At 36.9% G+C, this 25,399-nt stretch overlaps 1 protein-coding gene across 1 annotated transcript; it reads left to right on the plus strand.

Moving 5' to 3' along the window:
• Window positions 1-1,422: 1,422 nt before the first annotated feature.
• On the plus strand, window positions 1,423-9,896 carry LOC144342265 (C-type mannose receptor 2-like). Its single transcript, XM_085494307.1, has 10 exons — window positions 1,423-1,553; window positions 3,761-3,785; window positions 4,381-4,527; window positions 5,481-5,625; window positions 5,809-5,879; window positions 7,493-7,636; window positions 7,804-7,948; window positions 9,072-9,141; window positions 9,445-9,492; window positions 9,667-9,896. The coding sequence occupies exons 1-8, from the start codon at window positions 1,494-1,496 to the stop codon at window positions 9,139-9,141; spliced, it is 807 nt and encodes a 268-aa protein (XP_085350433.1). The 5' UTR covers window positions 1,423-1,493; the 3' UTR covers window positions 9,445-9,492; window positions 9,667-9,896.
• The last annotated feature ends 15,503 nt before the right edge of the window (window positions 9,897-25,399 follow it).

Below are 25,399 nucleotides of genomic sequence, written 5' to 3' on the forward strand. Positions count from 1 at the left end.
AGCTGTTAGGTGACTTATCAGTACAATGCTTAACCTGACCCATAGTAACATTGTAAATACATTACCAGCTGGAGCAGCTACTTATGTATCCAGGCTGATAGTGGTTGTCTTGAATGGCATTTCTAGTTGGATCATGCCTCTTTCTCCTCTGTTTTTAGCAGGTAGACTTTTAAGTATTATTTCCAGAGTGAGAAATGTGCGTGTTTTTGGTATCTAACATCTTAGCCAGTTAATGATGATAAAGCTGTACATTACAGCAGCGAGAGCTATGGCTGAATCTGTTGATAGTATTGAGTTCACTCTCTAAGACCATTGTATCCCGTCTGTTATATTCTTTTCTGACTTTCTCTTGCATGGTACAGTATTGTATGCCATATCCTTCATTGATTCTTAGATACTTAGGTTCTCCCCTGTTCTAGGTATTTGATTGTTGTGTCAGTCAATAGTTATATTGTCAGTTTGAGTCAATCTCCCCCTGTTTATAGGTTGCATTAGTACACTTTTCTAAACCGGACTCCATTTTGATGTCATCGCTAAAGGTCTTAACCCTATGGATGAGCCAGGTTTTGAGCTCACCCATGTGCAATAACAAGTTTTACCCTTCCATATGTGCTGTTATTGAGCTTGGGGCTGAGGGGAGCAAGAGCAAGGTAGAAGTGCAGGAGTGATAGTGAGTCTTCTTGGAATATCCCACTTTTGATGTTTACGTGATCCACTGCAGGATTCAAATATAAGGTGGCTTTCCATGTCTCCATGCTCTCAGAGATGAACTATGTGATGATAGAACGTGCTCTGTAATTTCACCTGTCTTTGTAATCCAGCTGTGAGGCAGGCTGTCAAATGTTTTTTTTTTAAAAGTCAATCCATGTTTTTGATAGGTTCTTTCTACCTGGAACATTTTGTTGGTGATGAGTTGATCCTTGCATCTATAGCTCTCTTTTTCGACCACTGTATGTTTTCGTACATCGCGAGTTCGTCGAAAAATTCCAGCAAGTCAGATAAAAGATGGCGGAATAACGTCGCTGCAACTACTTGTCTATTGTATACAGTAATAACAATTGGGAATGAATTTCATGACACCTACATGATCATTAGAAGTTGTGTATATTTCATACCAAAAATATTCTCATTACAATTCTGTTATTGTTATATTTATCTCATGCAATGTACATTTGTTTTGAATGAGAATATAACTGTGGAAAGTAAATGCTGTATCCAAACCTATTCTTGTTGTGTTGTTTTAAAAATTACAATGTGTCACGACTAGTAATGCCGTGTGTATCAAAATGTCCCTCACACGAAACTACGCTATTTAGATTCTTCCGGTCCTATTAGCTACAACACGAAAGAATTGACACATCTTCACGCACGTGTTACACAACTTCTATAAATGGCTGATGAACTGTCTTGTTTGTCAGTCAGTCGAAAAACGCTGCACATCAAATTCTACTCCGATTTCTCTGAGCAAGACGACCGCATCAACGATACGAATAATGTTAGGCTTACTGGTGATACTCATTGTTGGTGGTTTTGCCTTAGCAGATCCAATTAAGGTAAGTTTACAATAAGTACTTTGATCTTGTTATCAATGCTCGTTTTTCGTTCTGGGGTGTCTGTTTTTGAGTTGATCAATGAAGTTCCAGTTTGTCTGGTTAATTTGGCTAGCATACACGCAGAATGTGGCCGAATCGACGTTGATTAAATTCCAGTGCAGTAGAGTCAGTTTCCGCCATTACATTCGAAACTTTCGCGCTCTGGTGTAAAAACTTTGCAATTTCTGCATAGAAGGTAAATGTTCGATAGTCTACTAGTACGTCTGTATCCAGGGAAACCAGTGAATAAATTGCGCAAGCTAACTGTCACCCACCCACCCCTATTCTCGTATGGATAACGACCACTGGCGATGTACCTCGAAACTCGTCCACTGGGCAGATATTATACTACGCCAGCTCGAGTGTTGTTTCGATCATGTTGATTTTGTAATGGAAATAGAGTGGAGTGAAATATCAACGTGCATTTGCATTCTCCATGAATTTTGTAACTTGCTATATTCACGTTAAAAAAAATAAACAAAAACGTGTCTGAAAAAATAATTTTACATAAGTTGTTTGATTCTTTTTTTCAGCCTTTTATTATAGAAATATTTTCACTCGAGATGCGGGGTATCCTGCTGTGTATCGGTGCTTCACTCGTGAAAGTACGGCCGCAGGATACACCGCATCAGTCGTGAAAATAAATTCCATACGCAACGAAATACACGGGAATGGCGTGGGATTCTGTCATATTCGCACGCAAGTCATGTATATTTTAATCTAATTAACTGGAAATGTTATCCGGATTCATGGAGTAAAACGTTTTATTAAAGTGATAAAAGTAACCGGGTGACTACAGGGTCTTGTAGATCAAATATTTTCGAATATGCAAATGAGTTCAAACTCAACTATATTAATGTAAACAAAACTATAATTCTTTCTATTTCTTTCTGATAATGAAGAATGTCAAAAATCTATTTTTAAACTGATTAATATGTAAAGTCATTGTGAAACATTACTAAAACCGTGTGTATATTGAATTGTAAGGTACAGCATAAACAGCCCCACCTAGCAACATTTATTTGTGTGAATTTAGTATGTAAGACAGATTTACATATATTTGTGTGAATTTAGTATGTAAGACAAATTTACATATATATGTGTGAATTTAGTATGCAAGTCAGATTTACATATATTTGTGTGAAATTAGTATGTAAGACAGATTTACATATTGTATGAATTTAGTATGTAAGACATATTTACATATATTTGTATGAATTTAGTATGTAAGACAAATTTACATATATTTGTGTGTATTTAGTAGTAAGACATATTTACATATATATGTGTGAATTTAGTATGTAAGTCAGATTTACATATATTTGTGTAAAATTAGTATGTAAGACAGATTTACATATATTTGTATGAACTTAGTATATAAGACAGATTTACATATATTTGTGTGAATTTAGTATGTACAACAGAATTACATATATATGTGTGAATTTAGTATGTAAGACAGATTTACATATATTTGTGTGAAATTAGTATGTAAGACAAATTTACATATATGTGTGAATTTAGTATGTAAGTCAGATTTACATATATTTGTGTGAATTTAGTATGTAAGACAAATTTACATATATATGTGTGAATTTAGTATGCAAGACAGATTTACATATATTTGTGTGAAATTAGTATGTAAGACAAATTTACATATATTTGTATGAATTTAGTATGTAAGACAGATTTACATATGTTCATGTGAATTTAGTATGCAAGACAGAATTACATATATTGTGTGAATTTAGTATGTAAGACAAATTTACATATATATGTGTGAATTTAGTATGCAAGACAGATTTACATATATTTGTGTGAATTTAGTATGCAAGACAGATTTACATATATTTGTATGAATTTAGTATGTAAGACAGATTTACATATATTTGTGTGAATTTAGTATGCAAGACAGATTTACATATATTTGTATGAATTTAGTATGTAAGACAGATTTACATATATTTGTGTGTATTTAGTAGTAAGACATATTTACATATGTTCATGTGAATTTAGTATGTAAGACATATTTACATATATTTGTATGAATTTAGTATGTAAGACAGATTTACATATTGTATGAATTTTGTATGTAAGACATATTTACATATATTTGTATGAATTTAGTATGTAAGACAAATTTACATATATATGTGTTATCTTAACAGAGGTCTGTCCAGGGACGAGCAGCATGTAAGTATGCATATTATAGCTAGTCATAATGTAATCATTAGTAGAAATTGTGATTGATTTATATTGATTTTTATTTGTATGTATTTATTGGACAAGTCGGAAGTAATTTAAATACATTTTAAATAATATTAATAACAGTAGTAGTAATTATAATAATGGCCAAGAAATAATTTTACATATTATTACAAGTAGACTGTGGAATAGGTGATTATCCTTGAGGGGCAAAATGTCGCGTCTGTCGCAAAAATAGAAAGATTTGATTTTGAACTAGAATTTTGTTTATAGCTAAATACTTAAATCTTTGAGAAGGATCAATGCGTTAAGATTCCCTAACTATCGAAATTGACAACCATCAAATGTGTATAGCATGTAATGAAGCATGGAACTACCCTCGGCAAACGTTTACGTTTGTCGAATTACACGCTTTTGACGTCACTACGACGCTGAGACATTTGTTTGTTCTGTTTTTACGTTCGATTTCACGCATAACGCGGGATCTCACAGTGAACGGAAAATGGTATATTATCTCGTCTGATCTGTTTAGTATTATGATCAAAATAAGTTTGATTTATTATAAAATGAATATCATTTCAAGGTATTCCTGATTATGAGGTTCTCACTGATGAAATGACATGGGAGGAAGCAAAGGCTGCATGTGAATCTTTTCCTTCTTGGAAACTTGCTGAGATCCGTTCTCAGGCACAACAGGATGCAATCAAAGCCATTTTACCAGCAGGAGACTGTAAGTTTAAACACCATGAACACCATGATATAAATCATAACTAGGAGAAGTGAAACGTAGATTAAGATTATGTGTTTAATTTGTGATCGATGTAGTAGGTAATATCTAATCTTACATATCGTAGTTTCTATTGCACAGTGCTTGAGTTGTCAGTTTTAATTGTAATCTTTGCTATATGTTTAGGGATAATGGCCGATCCGCGGCCAATTATTCTTATAAATCTCCATTATCAGAGTATCATATTCAGAGAATTTTATGACGTGGTAGTTTTACATTAATATCATACGATAATGTAAACTTTTCAAGCAATTTCACTAAATTTGTTTATTTTTGATGATGGTGGTGATTTATCACAATAATGAATAATACAGCATCATGTTGTATCCAGAAAAGGATCTTTTCCCACAATTCCCTCGCCAAACCAGCAAAGACATGATTGACGATTATGGTGACGATTCAGTTGCCAGAGTCACATAGAAGTGATGATTTGTAGGGATATTGAACGGTTTACATGTACAAACTACCGTAGAATTGACGAAAGAGGTTATTTAGCTTGTTCATTGGTAAATATTCGAAAAAAATACCGTTTTGTAAAACCAAGGAGAAAAATGCGCGTTTAAAATCACACGAATCATGTTTCAGGGTACGGCATGTAGAATACTGTATATAATGTAACCTACTTTGGAAAGCTACCACCACCCATTTTATCTGCTTCATCTTTCCCCGTTCATTCCTATTCATTAATCCTCTGAGAGTAACCAGAGCCGTTTCGGTAGCGCTGGCGTTCTCAAGTTCGTCATGTTCTAAGTATTGAAATCAAGATCAGAGTTTGCTTTGCTTACTTTCCTTCCGTCCTCACGTGATATCGTTTGACGAACAAGAACCAGATATACAAAAATGCACGGCATTATAATTCTTGAATAAACATCGTCTTTATTTTTATTCCCACACAGATCATTATTGGATTGGTGTTAAAGATGTAGTCGGTGACAATAAAAACTATGAATATGCTACTGGTGGTTCAGTGATTTACACTCATTGGTTGGAAAATGAGCCAAACAATGTTGGGGGTACACGTGAGGATTGTGTAGAGTTAATGTAATTAAATTAAATTTCTTCTCCTTTGTAAGGCATATTACAAAAATCGGTAACTAAATATGAGTATCGGTATGTGTTATAGTACTATATAACTATGTCCGACATGGTATTACGCACACGTGAATAAATCAACAATAAAATGATTAGTGACAACAACATCTCTAAACTCTTTTAAATTTACAGAGGTGCCGTTGACTATCAGTGGAATGACGTAGTGTGTAGCGTAAAAATTGCTGCTGTTTGCGAGTTTAAGCGTAAGTTTATTGTTATTTATGTCAATTAGGTTATTACATGTAAATGGTTGCTACGGAAGATCATTGTATAATCATTTGCAAGCCAATATACATATGCAAATTAAGTCTCGAGATTATCACCATATGCGCTAAACTCAGATATTTGTATTCATTGAAAATCACTTATTTTAAAGCGTAACTGTAAACACAATTTGGCACAGAATAGTTGTCACCCAAACATTCGTTTCCACTACAATCTCTGAACACATCATCGAAGGGCCTATTTACAAATGGCATTATAAGTATGTTTTTATTTATTGAACTGCGGCAGACATTTCAGCGAAGGCCGGAGGCCCGAGGACTGTTCACTTCTGCACAGTTTCCCTTAATTAATTGTGCATGCAAACGAATGACGTCAATCTGTTTTAATAATAGGCGTCATGTTTCCCTTAATTAATTATGCATGCAAACGAATGACGTCAATCGGTTTTAATAATAGGCGTCATGTTTCCCTTAATTAATTATGCATGCAAACGAATGACGTCAATCGGTTTTAATAATAGGCGTCATGTTTCCCTTAATTAATTGTGCATGCAAACGAATGACGTCAATCGGTTTTAATAATAGGCGTCATGTTTCCCTTCATTAATTATGCATGCAAACGAATGACGTCAATCGGTTTTAATAATAGGCGTCATGTTTCCCTTAATTAATTATGCATGCAAACGAATGACGTCAATCGGTTTTAATAATAGGCGTCATGTTTCCCTTAATTAATTGTGCATGCAAACGAATGACGTCAATCGGTTTTAATAATATGCGTCATGTTTCCCTTAATTAATTATGCATGCAAACGAATGACGTCAATCGGTTTTAATAATAGGCGTCATGTTTCCCTTCATTAATTATGCATGCAAACGAATGACGTCAATCGGTTTTAATAATAGGCGTCATGTTTCCCTTAATTAATTGTGCATGCAAACGAATGACGTCAATCGGTTTTAATAATAGGCGTCATGTTTCCCTTAATTAATTATGCATGCAAACGAATGACGTCAATCGGTTTTAATAATAGGCGTCATGTTTCCTTTAATTAATTGTGCATGCAAACGAATGACGTCAATCGGTTTTAATAATAGGCGTCATGTTTCCCTTAATTAATTGTGCATGCAAACGAATGACGTCAATCGGTTTTAATAATAGGCGTCATGTTTCCCTTAATTAATTATGCATGCAAACGTATGACGTCAATCGGTTTTAATAATAGGCGTCATTACATGGTTTTCCAGCGGACTGAACAGAGTATGATTGACAGCTCTGGAAATGGAAACTATACAGAAGTGAACAGTCCTCGGGTCTTCACTGAAATGCCTGCCGCAAAAAAGAAATTATTGAAAACAATTATAAAATCACACACCAAAGAAAATGCAATAAAAAAACAGGCCCAATTAGAATTGCTAGGGATTTTGCTAAGAGATTAGATTAGATTACGTCTTACCATACCAAGTACTTTTGATATATCCGTGTTTGTATATCTCTGACGAGATGAAAGTTTTTAGACATTGTTGCATTTTTTGACAAGTAATGAATACATATCCAAGTCTATGTCACTAAACCTTGAGTTGTCTATACAGGTATTCCTGAGTATTCAATTTCGACTGATGAAACAACATGGCAAGACGCAAAGGCCGGATGTGAATCACAATGTGGCAGACTTGCAGAGATCTGCTCTCAAGCAGAACAGGATGCAGTAAAAGATTTCCTACAAAAAGGAGACGGTAATTTAACACATAATTACTCTGTAATGTAGATTAACATAACAAGCATATAATCTGACATATCTTTTCAAATTTTGTTCTAGTCATTAATTCGTTTTTAGATTACTTTAAATTGCGTTATAAATTGTTTCAACATTTCCTAATTGTAAAGTTTTTATTCCCAACAGGTCGTTATTGGGTTGGTGTTAGCGACGTAGTCGGTGACAATAAACACTATGAGTATGGTACTGGTGGTTCAGTGATTTACACAGACTGGATGGAAAATGAGCCAAACAATGCTGGGGGTACTGCTGAGGATTGTGTAGAAATAATGTAATTAAATTAAATTTCCTCTCATTTGTAAGGCATTTAACAAAAATTGTAAATTGGTAACTAAATGAGAGTATCGGTAGATGTTATAGTGCCATGTGCGCGTAAAGCTGACTAACTGTTATTTTGTTCTTAGTGTTGTTGTTGGTTAAATTGCACATAAAACTGTCTTCTTCTTGTAGTTACAATTTTATCTGGTCATCGACAAATTTGGTAATCTGGTCATTCACTGTAAAATGTCAACCGAGTTCAATCAACTAGCAAGACTCGATGCAAAGTTTTGCTGAAATCAAACATTCTTTGAATCTAGAAATAAGTGTACAGAAGGAAAACATTTTTACTGCTGATAATGAGAACTAGATGTTAGTTATGGATTCTAAGATCTGTTAATTAGAGTGTATTAAACTGTTATGTTGATTTCATTTACAGCCTTTTCAAATGTGGCCAGTATTATACATTTCTCGCTTTTTCTATGGAAAAAACATACATCTATTGCAACGTTTCGAACAAATACAAATACCAATCCACGCACTCATAATACTCACCTGAGCACACAAAATACTCACTCACGACTCGCAATACTCACCGACGTACACACAATACCCACCAACGACTCTCCCACGTACAAACAATACTCACCCTCGACTCGCCTCCCCCCAAGACTCGCAGTACTCACCCACACACTCACAACTCACCCACGGCTCGCCTTCCTCCAAGATTCGCAGTACTCATCCACGACTCACAATACCCACCCACGACTGGCAACACTCGACCACGACTCGCAATACTCGACCACGACTCGAAATACTCATCCACGACTCGCAATAGTCGACCACGACTCGCAATAGTCGACCACGACTCGCAATACTCGACCACGACTCGAAATACTCATCCACGACTCGCAATACTCAGCCTCGACTCGAAATACTCGACCACGACTCGAAATACTCATCCACAACTCGCAATACTCAGCCTCGACTCACTCAAAATATTCACCCACGAGCGTACAAGTCACCGACGCAATCACAGTACTCACCCATGCACTCACAACCCGAGCACTCGCAATTCACCCGAGCACTCGCAATTCTCGCTCACACACTCAAAAATTCATCTTTCCTAATTACAGTGGGGATGAAGGATATGAATGGAATGATTTGCCATGTGATCGTAAAAGACCTTCCATTTGCGAGTTTTAGGTAAGTGTTGCATTATATACCTTTCTGTAAACTGTCGTGTCATGATTGAAAACGTAAATCACATGCAATTCAATGATATCTTTGTTTAGTTTATTAGACCAGCTTTTAGACTAAAAATCAAGTCGCAATTACTTAAGTGTGTTGTTACAAACAATTGTCATATCACCCACGACTCGCAGTAATCATCCTAGACTCGCAATACTCACCCCAAACACAATACTCACTCACGACTTGCATTACTCATCCACACACATTCAATGTCGTTTATTGCATACCTATATGTCATTTGTCATTTGTCACTAGACTGGGCAAGTAGATGGAGCAGCTGGAAAATAAAGATAGACATGTAAGGTAGTGAACAATTTCTTTTATCACTTTCATGTCATAACATTTTAGTAGTGAATATAAATATTTGTCTTATATTTAAAAAAAGTTCATAAAAGTATATAAAAAAACGAAGGGCAATTCAATTCAATGATGAACGTCGACATCCATGACGGACTGTTGTTTTGTGTTTGCTTTCAGATGTGACTGTCAACGCAGTGGTCATGGTTGTAATTATTTAGTAACCTTCTCATTAAGGATCTTATAAGCTATCATTTCATATCTTTTTCGGGTTTGGTCTTTGGATTTATCTTTTGTCAATCTTTGAATTGATGTTCAGCCGGGACATGCCAAAGCTGGAATACAGTAATAAGCTAGTCATTGTTCTGTTTGGAAAAATAAGTCTGACAATAAAGAGTTATAATATGGTGTTTTGCGTTGCATTCATATTACTCGTTAAATACACGAGTAACGGGACATCGTTTAAAAGTATCTCAATCTTAGTGTACGAGAAAACCTACAATCTTATAGGTTTGTACCAAGTATGAAGTAGAATATCACACACTATGCTGTGCAAATGACACGTGTTCAATCCAACAGAGGTGGACAGTTTAGCGACCCAAGGATCTCATTGTTAATCGAGGCAAAGCGTTCAGAATAGAAATATAAGCAAATTTCACCATACACACACACATTGCCAAAGTGTTATCATTATACCTTGCAGGTTAACTTCGAATGGATTAGTATTTAACGGTATTACTATCAGGGGTAAATTCTTCTACTCTCGGGTTCTCCACACGTGTCAGGGGGGAATCTCGTCTTGTCTCTATATCTCGTCCCCTTGAGGTATGGGATCGGGGAAGTCACTTAAGCTTTACAGTCAAATAAGACACACAACGAAATACATTTCAACTCTCGTCTTAGTCGGTCAATCGAGCACTCTATAAGACACAGCGCCCTGGGGAAAAATCACCAAGACTATCGCAAGGCTGACCCAAGACTCTCTTAGACTGCGTCAACACTCGCCCCAAGGCTCTCCAGGACTGCTCTAGACTGCGTCTATCGTGCTATGTTCCCCAAGACCAACTCAAAACTCTCTTTATTCATTTTCAAAACTCTAACCAATTACAAAACAGTAAAAAGACTCTAGGGCGTAACCTTCAATCATAAAGCCAATCACACTAAGTACTGAATACGTCATATCTTTTGATTAATCGTTCACTACATTAATAACTATGGATGCCAACTGTCAGAATGAGTAGTCTGAATAGCGGCGGTTATCTGGTAATTAGTTCCAAATCACTGAGCCAAGTTTCGTTCAAAACTTCAAATAGGCCTAAACGATGACAGACATAACACAGCAATTCTCTCGTAATCAAGCTAATTAAGTCGATTAACAGATACGCAAAAACTAATTCATGACACATCCCTTCACCCAAACTGAGATTATGCCTCCTGGAATAACACGTTCACAAATCAAAGATACCGTCGTCTACTCATCGTCATACAGGTTAAATACAATACTAAGAAAAGGTATAAATCAAAAGAGTAAAACACACTAATTAATAAACTGATTATAAAGTCTAAATACAATGATTATAAAGTCACAAATATCAATGGTTATAAATCAAAAACAAGGGAAAGGCTACCAATCGACTCACTTTTCTCAAAACAGTTCACTGAGGTAACCCTTCGCTGTACTGTCTCCGTTACTAAGGTTACAAACTCTATATCAAAAGGTCAAAAAACTAAGGCGTGGTGGTGTAACCAAGTGATCAGCCAATCGCTGCAGTCGACAGCATGATCACGTGATTACAAGGGATGCGTCTCTCGGTTGAAGCATTGCAAAGCGGTAACTAATAAATAATGAATAAAAAGCTATTAATCAAACTCCTGTCATATACGCTTATAAACTTCAACTGAACTCACAAGTCGTTAATCTAAACAAACGTCATACGGCGTGGAAACGGAATGCAAAGATAAAGCTATCAGAATACATTACTTCTCTGGCAATAAAGACGGGAAAAAGACTAAAACGATAGAAACTACTGAGTTACATATAATCCTGTCAATCATGAACAAAAGCTTGCGATATCAAGCAATACGTATATAGGCGCACCAAACTCTCACCTCAAAAAAGACATTAAAAAACGTTACAAAGGTGCTATCAACTCAAAAAGCGTCAGAAGTAGTCCGGAAACAACACATAGACAAAAACAACTCTTAAAACGTCGATATCTCTGTACATCGACAAATCTCAAAACTCTTAAAAAAAACACGTGGGGGCATCATTCCTCCCATCATATTCCTTACTCATAAACTCATTAAAACACCATGAAACTTCACAAAACTCAAAACACTGTGTTGCAAATACTTGTCCACTGAGGCGCACTTAAATCGTTATAAAGGACCTCGCACGTCACTAAATATCAGTTCAAAACAAAGATCTGGGCGCTTACATACATACAATTCAACATCACAAAAAAACGGTAAGAAAAAAGATAGAAAAAGCAAGCAATACATTACATTACTGAGCAATAGGTTTAGGGTTGTGGAAAAGAGTTCAACGTCTTAAGTTATACAGTGTCAGTTACAGTGTCCAACGAGCGGTTCTCTAAGCAAATAGCTAAAGTTCTAATCAAAGTCTATAAAGCGTCTTCTTCTTTCGTCGCGTTAGTCCGGGGTCGTTCTTTTTCTTCATCTTCTTGTCTTTAATGTCGCTCAATTCTTAATTATTCAGTCCTATACAATATTCGTCCTTCCGAAGGGGTTCTGAAATCTTCATGTCTTCAGCGTCGTTTATCGGTGCCATACTGGTAAAGGTGTTAGTCGTCAAGCGTGGTTTCGTCTCTGCCATCGAGCCAGTTAGTTCGGTTCGCAAGAAAGACACACCTTCATCATTTCACTTTTCTTCACAGGATGTCAATGTGTGTTAAACACCTGCCCGGGTTCTCCACTCACGTATCACGGGAAATATTCTTTCTCTCGGGGTCTCCACACGTGTCAGGGGGGAATCTCGTCTCATCTCTATATCTCGTCCCCTTGAGGTATGGGATCGGGGAAGTCACTTAAGCTTTACAGTCAAATAAGACACACACAACGAAATACGTTTCAACTCTCGTCTTAGTCGGTCAATCGAGCACTCTATAAGACACAGCGCCCTGGGGAAAAATCACCAAGACTATCGCAAGGCTGACCCAAGACTCTCTTAGACTGCGTCAACACTCGCCCCAAGGCTCTCCAGGACTGCTCTAGACTGCGTCTATCGTGCTGTGTTCCCCAAGACCAACTCAAAACTCTCTTTATTCATTTTCAAAACTCTAACCAATTACAAAACAGTAAAAAGACTCTAGGGCGTAACCTTCAATCATAAAGCCAATCACACTAAGCACTGAATACGTCATATCTTTTGATTAATCGTTCACTACATTAATTATGGATACCAACTGTCAGAATGAGTAGCGGCAGTTATCTGGTAATTAGTTCCAAATCACTGAGCCAAGTTCCGTCCAAAACTTCAAATAGGCCTGAACGATGACAGACATAACACAGCAATTCGCTCGTAATCAACTAATTAAGTCAATTAACAGATACGCAAAAACTAATTCATGACATTACACCAAAATGTACCTTGGCAATACAATTTACATATCAGATCTCCAGAGGCGATAATTTTTAACTCATTTGCATATTAATAATTTACAATACCAATGTTTATTATTCACTGAATACTCATTCATAATGATCAACATGTTACACAGCACATATTCTATAGACAATTCTCTCATTCACAAACTCAAACGCTACTCTTCATTTTAATGTGCTCTTTGTAACCTAATAAAAATTGCCAGGTATCTGTAACCGATGCACATGCACATACAAACTAGTTTTTGATTAATAAATAAATATATAACTTAAGAGATTTTCTCAAATTGTGGCTGGTCATAACAAAAAACAAATGATAAACCCAACTTGGCACAAAATTAAAACTGCTTTTTTGGCAAGAACATAATTATATATTGGCTTACAAACATTAGCAACTTAAAAAATAGAAGTTTTCTGAATAGACAGTTTATGAATATTATCAACAATGCTCTCTTGTCCTTCAATGCAAATAGAACATGTAGTACTGGTAAACAAAATAGTTGAATATTTTGCATAATATTACACAGAATGAAAACAATTAGAAAATATGTAATGATTAGAAAAGTTATTTTCTTCTTACAATCAAGTAATCCATATAAATACAAAAATGAAGAAAAAATCATATTTTAAGGACAATTCTTTTATCAGCTACTGTAAAACCATTTAATTTCACTGTTTTGAGCATATTCACTATGTTTTAATTTCACAAATTTGGCAATGAAACAGTGAGTTCATTTTTATTTCACATGTTCACGTACATTTTCTTATCAGCACTAATAGCGAAATTAAAAACCCAGTGAATAATTAATGAGTTTACAGTACCCAATCAACATAGTAGGTTGAGTAAGACATGCCGCCAATGACCAAATAATCAAATATCAGATCAGAATGTATGAGTGTGCCACAGAATAATACAAATTGTTTTGAAGTTGGCTAAATGCACAAGATTGAGATGACAGAATATTTGGCACTTTGTAGTTGCATGTAGTCTAGACTGGATTTACCTGAGAATAAGCAACATTCTACCATTTCATATATTACACACTTTAAGTGTAATCCTACACTTGGTAATACTTGTAATCACCAGATAAGTTCACTTTGATTCAAAATTTAAAGGCATTTTTGGACAAATATAACAAATTGTGAAACACATACTAGTACACACAGACATAATACATATGCTTAATCGTACGCCATGTTTAAAATTAAGAGAAACTGGTTGTATGGTGGGATAAAAAACTCAGAATTCCTTTTGATAGTTATTATATGCCTTCATAAAGTGCAACGATGTGGGCATTGGCGCATCTTCCGAATCGCACGGTTTCGCTAAAGCCGGCCATTCATAACCGGCCCACGAATCCGTGCGTGATCGTGTTATGAAAAGCTGTATTTCACTGCAGTTAAATTGAGTAATTTGATTGGGCGCGCCAAGGAGCTGGCGTCACCAATCAGTGTTGCTGTATCATAAATGTGAAGGTCGGGAGCTCATCACAGATTAAAACTATGGCAGCGTATGTGTTTGCGCTGATTCACCCAGAGTCAAAAACAGAGGGTTTATAATCGTTGACACGTTTCCAAATTTTCTTATTCTAACATTGAAAATTGCTTGTGGGTAAGTGAATGAAGACAATGGAATGTCTAAATATTTGCAACTGTGTTGCAACACAGTCCCAATGGACTGTGGTTTCAATACATTTCCCTTTGATACTACAACATTAAGCGCTTTCTTTTGATGGCCAAACAGCTCGTTCACATTCACCATTTTAGTTTTATCAAGTAATGTGTCGTTTCTTTTCGTGAGTTCTGATTGGGTAATGCAAATGAGCCTAAGTGAATCTTATAATCGTTTGAGCGCGTGCGATATCGAGTGAATCGTAGTGAATCGTAGTTTTGTTTAACGAAAAGAAATAATTAATTGTTCTTTTAGTCCTTTTAGCTTGATCTCGAAAACTAACCTGACCGCTAAAGAAATCCCTACTAGACGCATCTACGGGCATTTGACTGCTATTAAATATTCATGATGTCATTGATTATTCATGAGTGAGTTTGTGAAAGTAAACATGACCTTTTAAAAGTTGATTCGATTCGATTGCAAAGATCGATACTTTAACTTTCTAAGTGTAAATATGATACTTTCATCCATGTTTACTGAAATTAAGTCGATTTAAATGTCCAATGTATATAACTAATCTTTCAAAATCACAGGGACCTCAGAAGTGAAAGGTCATGCACGTACATTAACATAGATAAGATATGACGTATACAGCTGCACTCTGATTCGTTGTCAATGCCAGTCAAAACATTTAATTAGCATAATCACCGGAATGATTCCGCTCTGGTTTTCACTCCAGCGCAGAGGGTCGCCTGCAGATGCGTCCAGTCGGGATTTCTTTCGCAGTCACGCTCGTTTTCGTGATCACGTTAAAAGGGTTGAATTGACAATTGATTATATATTTTTTGTGGAAAGACAATTCTTCTGGTTTATGTTCTGTCCACATTAGTGCATTTGCAACTGGAACATGTAATACAATTGTGGCGAATGATTATTGATAAATCGTTTCACCATAGACCCTCCAGGAGGTCTATGGTAAAATGGAGCTTTCTATGGATTCCTTGGGGCCAAAATTACTATCAGACAGGTCACAGTTGAAGACTGTGGCCACATGTGATCCCTGGTCAATCAGAAATGTATGGTTGCCTGAGGATCTGTACCCCAGGGTAAGGGGGCACATGGCCATGGCATGAGGGCGCTGCGCCCCTGTTCCCTTGTTTAAAAAAATGCATGTTAGTTTTCAATTTCATTTACCTTTGGCCGACTAGTGGCCATTTCTCAGACATGCCTGGACCAATTTCATTCAAACTTGGTGTTGATATGGCTCCTGGTTCTCACTGATGCACGTCAGTTTGTTTTACTGTAGTTGGAACTGAACCATGCAATGCATTACAAGGTTGGTGTGGGTGGTTTCTGGTTCATGTTACATTCACACAGACTGGCTTGAAATTTTATCATGCAATACAGTATCAGGTTCAGTGTTTGAGGTGATTGTTTCTGGTTTTTGACTCCCATGTACGAAGCACACAATGGGAGTTTTTGCAGTTACCGATAGTGTGTCTGTATGGGTGCGTGTCTGTCCGTTCCACTGATATCACATAAGAACCGTATGTTGGTTTTTGATGAAACTTGATGCATAGATGCTCTGGCTAATGCACAGATATATTTTAGTTTAAATCTATGCATATTAATTACCTAATTTGCATGATAATTAGCTAATTTTTAGCTATTCCACTGATATCTAAAGACCCATCATTGGATTTTGATGAAACTTTTTCTCAAGAACCATTAACAGATTTCAATAATACTTAATACATGGATACTTTGAGATAATGCACAGTTCCTATTAGATTTTGGATGAAGTTCATGCATATTAATGACCTAATTTGTATATAAATTTGCCAATATTTAATTTTTCCACCAATATCTGAACCACTCATCAGATTCAATGAAACTTAATACATACGCATGTAGATGCTTAGGGAGAACCCACATACATGTTCTGTTTAGGGTTAAATTTTGTGTTTATTAATTACTTAATTGGCATAAATTACAAAATTTATAGGTGCTCCATAGATATCTTGAGTACCGCTGGTATGTAGGTGATTTTAGGTAATCCACAGTTCTGATTACTTTAGAAATATTAAGTCATCATATATAGTTAATATTATTTCATTCAATATTTCCAATTGTTAAACGATAAATACTTCGAACTGTAAAAATAAAGGATAAAGACAAGTATACGGTCAAAATAAGACATATTTCAATGATTTTACATGCAAAAAACACAATGCTTTTAATGTGCTAATGAAGATGTGCTTCTAATATAGTAAATATACCGTACTTCCCCGAGTATAAGGCCCCCCCCCCCCGCGAGTATAAGCCCACCCCTCTGTTTTTGGACATTTAATTAGTTGAGGGCATCCCCGAGTATAGGCCCAGGGTGTTTTACCGGGTAGTATTCCTTATTTGTACTTCATGTCTCCAATACCTTCAGCACACGGGAGTTCTTTCTAAGCTTTCTTTGATTATAATTTACAGGCACGATCATGATTGAGCGTAGATCGTCACGACCGTGATTGGTTAATCGCGATCTAAATTGAAACTTCACCATGGAATGGAAATCCAGAGAATGAAGTAGTCTTTAATGACAGCATGTCCGTGACTTTTCTGGATATGGAGCTTTCAAGAATAACTTGTTTCAAGACTTTCATCCGGACAAAGATAGCATGCGGAGTATAGAATTTTCATGTTTGTGGGTTCCATTTTCTGTGACAACATGAAATCGTAGCTTATCCCACGGTAACCACGGTAACCTAGCAAACGAAAGGTATATTTGGATACGGTATAAATAATTTGGTAGTCTTATCAGGGAAGGAATTTGTCATTGTACTGATTGCTTATCTCAACCAGGGCTTCATTTTTAAACCAGCGTTTTTCAATTAATTAATTTGATTTGCTGAAAGAAACATTTCAAATTCTCCATCTTCTCAAACTCAATTCACAGCCATTGTCAGGTCTTGATTTAATATTTGTTTTTTTTTCTGAGCCACTCAGAATGTCCTTCCCAGTGCACAAAAGAACGGCAAGGTGAATCGCTACATAAAATACGACGGGAACTCGCATGCGCAAATTGAACCGTACGTTCGGTCCGCCTATATTCCTCCAGATCGATCCACGAGTCTACGACTCGCAGAAGTCTCGCGATAGTAGGCGTCATCTAATCTAATTGCGCATGTGTATTAATAATATACCGTGTCAATTACACCATTAATACCTGATTTCATTTTATATTAATAATTGTCGCAATTATAAACATATCGCAGTTATTTTTAGGAGTCCTCACGACTCGAATACCATGACGAGTTCAACCTCAGATTCAAAAACCAAATTTGCGAATCAGAGCCCACGCCTCATAGAAATTATCAGTAACTATCATCGTAGTTTTTATACAATAAATTATTTACAAAGCGAATTAATCGTTAACGATTTTTTAAAGTCGTTTTTGTTTTATTTTCACAAGTTATAATGTAGAAATCTACAACCAGCACCATACAGTCTGTTCAAAATCCCATGTACGGCTTGAATTTGTTTTATTTAATACATTTGTTTACTACATTTTGGTTTCCATTATTAGACATCTTACTTAAACAAATGAAACGTATTGTAGCATAGTTGATCGCATCGGTGATTGAATCTGAAGTTGAATCAGAGATTGAACCTGAGCCTGAAACTGAGGCTAGCTTTATGTCTACGAGTACTGTACAAGTACGAGTACCATTATACTGGATTCCTTAGCCTCGTTATTAAAGCGGGGGCGTCGTCACCTGCGCATGCGTCAAATGGCCATAGCGTGTCATTGTTTACAGACAAGCGTCTACCCATGAGCCTTTGCGTTTTAGCGTGTGTTGTTATCGTCGCTTGGGACTCAATTCCCGGGTGTGCGCAGGTGACGACCCTCCCGCTTTAAAAATCTATCGATACGAATTTCAATGTCTCGCGTTTTGTTGGTAAATGTTAGAAAACAGTTTCTCCCTGTGATCTGGTAATTAAAACAAAACAAAACAAAGCTAGTTATTAAACTCCGATACACTTTTCTATCGTTTTCAAGTTCACCATTGAAACTGTTTGACGCCAGCACATGAGGTATCTCAATTGCAACTATGACAACTACATTGTCTACGTTTACTAACGTTTCTCTCAAATATTACAATACGCTTATTCATCATGCTGTTCATACATATATTTATGAACTATTGCGAACAAGTGAAAATAATGAACTCGGACTCGGAAACGACTAACTTTCAACGCAAATATAAACACTCCAGGTACTAAGAGCTCGTATAGACATTATCGCAGTCCGATCTGCAACTAAATTTAAAAACACATCGTTTGACCACAGAATTTGTGGAGAAAGAAAGCGTTGGACGTGCTGAGTCACTGCTGAGTCACGTGCTGAGCCACGTGCTGATTCAATCAATCACTTGTCTCTTGTGGTTATATCCGTCACTTTGCTGACACAGTTATTAGCTTTGTTATAAGCAGCCTATTAAAACAGTACCCAATATTTCACAGTGGTATTATGGATACGTTTGTCTTTTCAATATTCTTTCTCGCCAAATCATTATTTCTGTTAATAACTTGAGTTCCATGTTTTCGTATTTTAGTGATTTTCTGTTCACTGCAAGATCTCGCATGATGCGTGAAAGACGCGGATCGGACGTCTGTCGCAAAAATCGAATGATTTGATTTTTCATTTCTCTTTTTACAGCTCAATGCCCAATGCCGATATAGCGAATACAGTACATTATTAGACGTCTTGTGGAAATACCATCACAGTACCATCGCGTTTGATGAATCCCATGGGATTTCTTGACGCCACTGAACGCTGTGACCTTTGTCCTCTGTTTACGTTCGATTTCACGCATACGCACAGTGAACGGAAAATACTAGTAGTCTATTTGAGAATTGTTCGAGTTAACCGAGCTTTGAGTTACGGGCAACATCGATTTATTGATTTGTTAACTGTTGATTGAACATCAAGTTACAATTAAGGCGTGGTTTCGCAAAAGTGGTCGTGGTTTCTAAAATATGGGCGTGGTCTTTTTTGTAACTAGATGTTTTCGTAACTCGATGCTATCAACTCGATGTCCGTAACTCGGGCAATTCAGCATCTCTATTTGACCAAACACAATAGGTATTATCAATATATATGTATATGTAATGAGACCCTCTAAGCTAAACACTGATAAATGCTCCCTAGAATGCTCATTATTCATAATGTTGATCTGTCCGATCTAAATTATCTGTACTCGTTCATATTGTGCATATCATTTCAAGATCTGATCAAACCAGAGTCAATTCATCACATGTCATCATTAGCCATATAACGGAGTTTTCTAACGATCTTCACTTTTTGAGATACTGTTTGATTATCAATCTATATTTCTTAAACGACAACACAGATGCCAGACAGATAGGTGGCGTGTACCTTAGAACGACCTATCCCATGATGCAATTGTATTAATGAACATTGATGCAAAAAACTTAAAGTCGTCACATGCGCATGCGTCAGATGGCCATAGCGTGTAATTGTTTACAGAAAGCGTCTACCATGAGCCTTTGCGTTTTTAGCGTGTGTTGTTATCATCGTCGCTTGGGACTCAATTCCCGCGCGTGCGCAGGTGACGACCCTCCCACTTTAAGTAAAGTCGACGTGGGACGATCCAAATCCTGTATAAAAAAAACGTACATAAAACCATTAATCGCTGAATTTATAAAAGGTCGTAATCTCGGTAATGAACTAGTAGTATGCAGAGACACTGTAAACGAGTACGGCGCCAGTAATTGCTAAAACGTCTAAAAGAATCCGATTGCTCAAATCTATATTGTTTTTTTAAATTGACTCAATTGGTCGCGTGGGATTATGGGTTCCATTGATTGCTAAAACCATAAACGGTGATTTAAAACGTTCAAGATGTCGGTATGATGTAAGTGTTCGTTTACGGAATAAAACAACTTCTACTGCAGGCTGAAAATGCGGACTCACAATGAACGCGAATCATTAGAGTATACTAGTATTTAAAATTAAGGAAGCTGATAATCTATACAAGTTTTACACAGTAGAGCATATTTAGTAATTGTTTTCCCAGGGAAAAATAAACGGTTTGGTTTCTTGTCATCGCGCGCGCGCAAATTTCAGTACCGGTAAAATGTGCCATATACGACAGAATGGGGAAAACGTTTTGTCGTGCATCATCTTGTTTTTGTATTAAAGCGGAGGAGTCGTCACCTGCGCATGCGTCAGATGGCCACAGCGTGTCGTGTTTACAAACAAGCGTCTACTCATGAGCCTTTGCGTTTTTAGCGTGTGTTGTTATCGTCGCTTGGAACTCAATTCCCGCGCGTGCGCAGGTGACGACCATCCCGCTTTAAATAAATACAAAACTAATAAATAAATAAATGAAACAGTGTCATCATTTTTCAATTTTCCCTGGGAAGACTAAAAGCTAAATTGCCCGACTTTCCGGGCAATGTCAGTAGCATATGAGATGATATATTCTCGGGAGCAATACGATCACAAGACTCCACTTCCCCTTTAAGCCGGGGCCCTTTGGTTGCCAAGAATATATCTCTGCCACCACGCGATCTTATGTTTATCGTTGACTGGTCGCGGATGTATCACAGTGACACTACTTTTAAAACTGTCCACCAGTAAAAGAAAACTCGACCACTGCATAGAGCCCTCTAATAACACAAATACGCTAGAAATATGCTTAGCAATAACATGTCGGTGTATTGGCAGAGATGTTTTCGGTGTTCTATTCTCAAGGAAATCTGTGAAAGAGAATGTACGACCACTTTCCGGGATGTGTGGGCCTTAAATAGGTCACGTAGATATTTAGAGAACGTGTGATGCATTTTCATTTAGAGTGTGTACATTCGCAGGAATCCATTCACATGGAACTGTCGTGTCTTTGTGTTTATTTCCTGATATAGAAATTACCCTTTTCCTGAAATTATAAATGTTTCATAGAAAGTGCATAATAATGAGAACGGTTATAACTTCTCACATCCGTAACGGCAACGTTGGCAGTTGACGGTTTTAGTGAATATAACACTTCTCCAGATACCCTAGCTCGACCGAAATGTCGATTCTGATGCACTCCACCGCAATGACTTTTATAGCGATAGTATTTTTTTCGAGTATAATATGAGGGTATTATTTGACTCCGAGTTAGATCATGTGTCATGTGAGGGTACTATTTGACTTAGGGGTGAACCAAGTGTCGTGTGAGGGTATTATTTGTCTTAGGGGTGGTACAAATGAGGGTATTATTTGACCTATAATGATGTACCAAGTGCCACGTGAGGGTATTTTTTGATATATGGGTGAATCAAGTGTCTTGTGAGGGTATTATTTGTCTTAGGTGTGAACCAACTGTCTTGTGGGGGTATTATTTGTATTAGGGGTGATGCAAATGAGGGTATTATTCGACCTAAAAGAATGCACCAAGTGTCACGTGAGGGTATTATTTGATATATGGGCGAATCAAGTGTCTTGTGGTTTCACGAAAGTGGCTTCGGTGTTTTCGTAACAAGGCAACATGGGGCATTCTTTCAGCTATGTATTGAACGCCCGGTAAACGCAGCGAAAAAATTCTTTCGTTTTTATGCAGAAAAATACAGTATTTTTACGAAGTGAAATCATAATTATTAAAGTTTTTATTCATACATGAATTGTTGAACACACTACATAGTTTGTAATTTTATTCAGCTTCTTTCAGTCATAATTCAAAACAAATAAAAGGCAAACGTATAAAGAATTTAGCAAATATTTGTTTCTGTAATATTATTGTGTAATTGGTAAATATGAAAATTATTCATGGGTGCATGGAGAATACATTTCGTTATGAATCATTCTTAATATAAATTCCTGAATTATCTTGTCAAAATCAGTTTTTCACCAAAAAATTTCACAATGTCGCAAACGGAAAGTCTTTATCATAGTGTTGGTATTAGAGAACTAATTAATACCAAAATAAGACAGTTGAATGTTAGGTATATACATCAAGCGGCAGCGCAGATTTGCTCCTGTAATTCGGTAATGCGAGGTTTATTCGTTTAGTTTCCTGATAGCGACAACGTTGGTTAATCTAAAACCGTCTCAATGGACTGAATTTATCAAAAGGGATGGTGTCGATTATCGCTGTGTGTGCGATTGAGTTCTGAGGATTGGCTCAGGTTTCGGGTTTACGAGCGAGTATGTAAAACTTGAAAAATGACTTTCTCATGCATCTCGCTTAAAGGGCGGTAGTCGTCTCGAATTTAAACAATTTATTTTACACGCGTTGTGTACGTCGCTATGAGTCCCACAAGACGCGGCACGACGACTGCCGCCTTCTAACCCCAAATACCCAATGGTTGCAATGTTCTTTCTTACGCGCCGCGTCCGTGGCGCAAACTAACATTTCGACGAGTTCAGTGGATAGACGGGTTCAACCCTACTGTGTTTTATTCACGTTTTGAGGCCACTTTCACGTGGCACCCAATCACATGTAGTTTTACCAAATGTGTACTAGTAACAGCTTCGGATTTATGGTAAATACTGTTCGGTCGGCAAGGGGTATTTCCGTAAGCTGTAATCAACTGTTTTTATTTTCGTAATAATGTAATTCAAATAAATAAAAAACGTACATTCGTAGACATGAGCAAGGTGTAAAATGTAATCAGCTATTTTATTCGTCCGTAATTTGTACAAAGATCGTACTTTTTGTAAACGTAGAAAGCATTTTCAACATTAAAGCGGGAGGGTCGTCACCTGCGCACGCGCGGGAATTGAGTCCCAAGCGACGATAACAACACACGCTAAAAACGCAAAGCTCATGGGTAGACGCTTGTTTGTAAACAATGACACGCTATGACCATCTGACGCATGCGCAGGTGACGACTCCCCTGCTTTAAAAGTCGTAATTCGTGCGCAATTTCCAATTTTAATTCATAAACACATATTATAAAAATGTAAAACGCAATTAGAAATTTGCTTTATCCGTTAAGTGTAAAACACTATTTTTTACTGTAAATGGAACTTTCCATTTTATTTCCCGAAAAAACGTAAAATGCATTTTTTATTTCCTGTAACCTGTACCAGCTATACCCCTTGCCCCCTACTGTTCAGCACATAGTCTTACGAAATGCGGCCACATCCAACATCGTCTAATTGTTACATGAATCATATGTAAATATCACTTGCATCACGTGATGCAATACAGCGAATCATGCACTGTTATATTCACTTTGGTTTCACACTTGCTTCACCAATGTCAACATGTTCGCTGGTTCCCGGCGTCCCTTGCGAATGGCAAGTAGGCTCGCGCCATGACACATGAGGCGGGAACCAGCCAATGTCAACATGTCAACACGTGTATTTCCAGTTTGTCGACGTCACGAATCATTACCGTCAGAATTTGAATCACGCCCAAGATGAATGTGTTAAGGATTAAACAAGGTATTCCTCCGAGTATCAGTGGGAAAAAATAACGCATTATCTGCAGTGATTTATTTGCATTGCAACGCCCAAGTTGTGTTGTTACACCCACAACACTCATCATTCTTGCTTGCAAATCGCCGATAAAAATGGTGAAATCACGTTTCGATGTTTATTTGTGGAATCTCTATAATCGGAAACTAAACCCAATTACATATAATTATGCGAGAAAATGTATTTTCACACAAAAACAACGAAGCGAGTTTAAATTCATACTGACATGCCATGTTGTTTACCTACCAAATCATCCACCAGGGTACGAGTATATATTTTGTTTTACTTCAATGTGTGGTAACCGTCGGATGCCGAAAAAAGGTCGTGTTTTACGACGATGAGCGTCGTAGTTTTATAGCGATGTGCGTCTTTTACTACCCACATAAAGCGACGCAATAAATGAGAGCAATTGATTAGTAGGTAGTATACTTGATTCAAAATACGTACTATGGAAAAAAACACAGACAAATCCCAGTCAAATCAAAGACGGGGTCTGATTGGCTACCAGTCCTAGCAACCAATCAGGGAACAGCTTGTATGTTAACAGCATTGTTCGACCTATCAAATTCTGCCTTGTATATATGCTTCAACTCAACAGGATTCTCGTGGTAGCAAGTGTCGCAGCGAGACCGGGATGTAAGACAATGACTTGTTTTTGGGACTTTTTAACACGCTTTGCTTCAAACACAATATCGGAAAATATTTATTTGGAATGTGAACAATAGAGAGCACCTCACCTAAAATAGGACATGGATCATTGTAAACTTAACAATTGTGCACTTGTTTATTTTTTTGTTGAGGACGAGAACGAGAGCCATGTCCGTCGCGGTGTATCTTCCACTCGATCACCGGGAATCCCCGGTAAGGGACACTGAGAGGTAACAGTACTGAGCTTTACGCCCGATCTTAGCAGCAACTGTAAGAGTTTAATTATAATTTGTTGCAACGATATACAAGAATATGCGACTCTTAAAGGACCAACTTTTATAAGTTACGTAAAATACAGATTTTGAAACACAATACACTTCAAGTTTTTTTGTTCTCCATAAATGTTTAGAATACAGCGAATGTATTGTAAGCACACCTTGTCGTTCTCGTGCCCTCCAGTTATAACTCCATTCATCTCGTGGGTGTTGTATGTGAATAAGAACAACGTAACGGCGTTTTAACAAACGTGGTGCCAATATTGATATATA

The sequence above is a fragment of the Saccoglossus kowalevskii genome, chromosome 20, assembly GCF_978046115.1.
Source record: "Saccoglossus kowalevskii chromosome 20, keSacKowa6.1, whole genome shotgun sequence".
NCBI lineage: Eukaryota > Metazoa > Hemichordata > Enteropneusta > Harrimaniidae > Saccoglossus > Saccoglossus kowalevskii.

Excerpts from the sequence above, each read along its gene's own strand:
- LOC144342265 (XM_085494307.1), top strand. The coding sequence starts at position 1,494 with ATGTTAGGCTTACTGGTGATACTCATTGTTGGTGGTTTTGCCTTAGCA. Across the intron at positions 4,528-5,480 it reads CATTTTACCAGCAGGAGACT|ATCATTATTGGATTGGTGTT; the intron begins GTAAGTTTAAAC and ends ATTCCCACACAG. Across the intron at positions 5,880-7,492 it reads TGCTGTTTGCGAGTTTAAGC|GTATTCCTGAGTATTCAATT; the intron begins GTAAGTTTATTG and ends TTGTCTATACAG.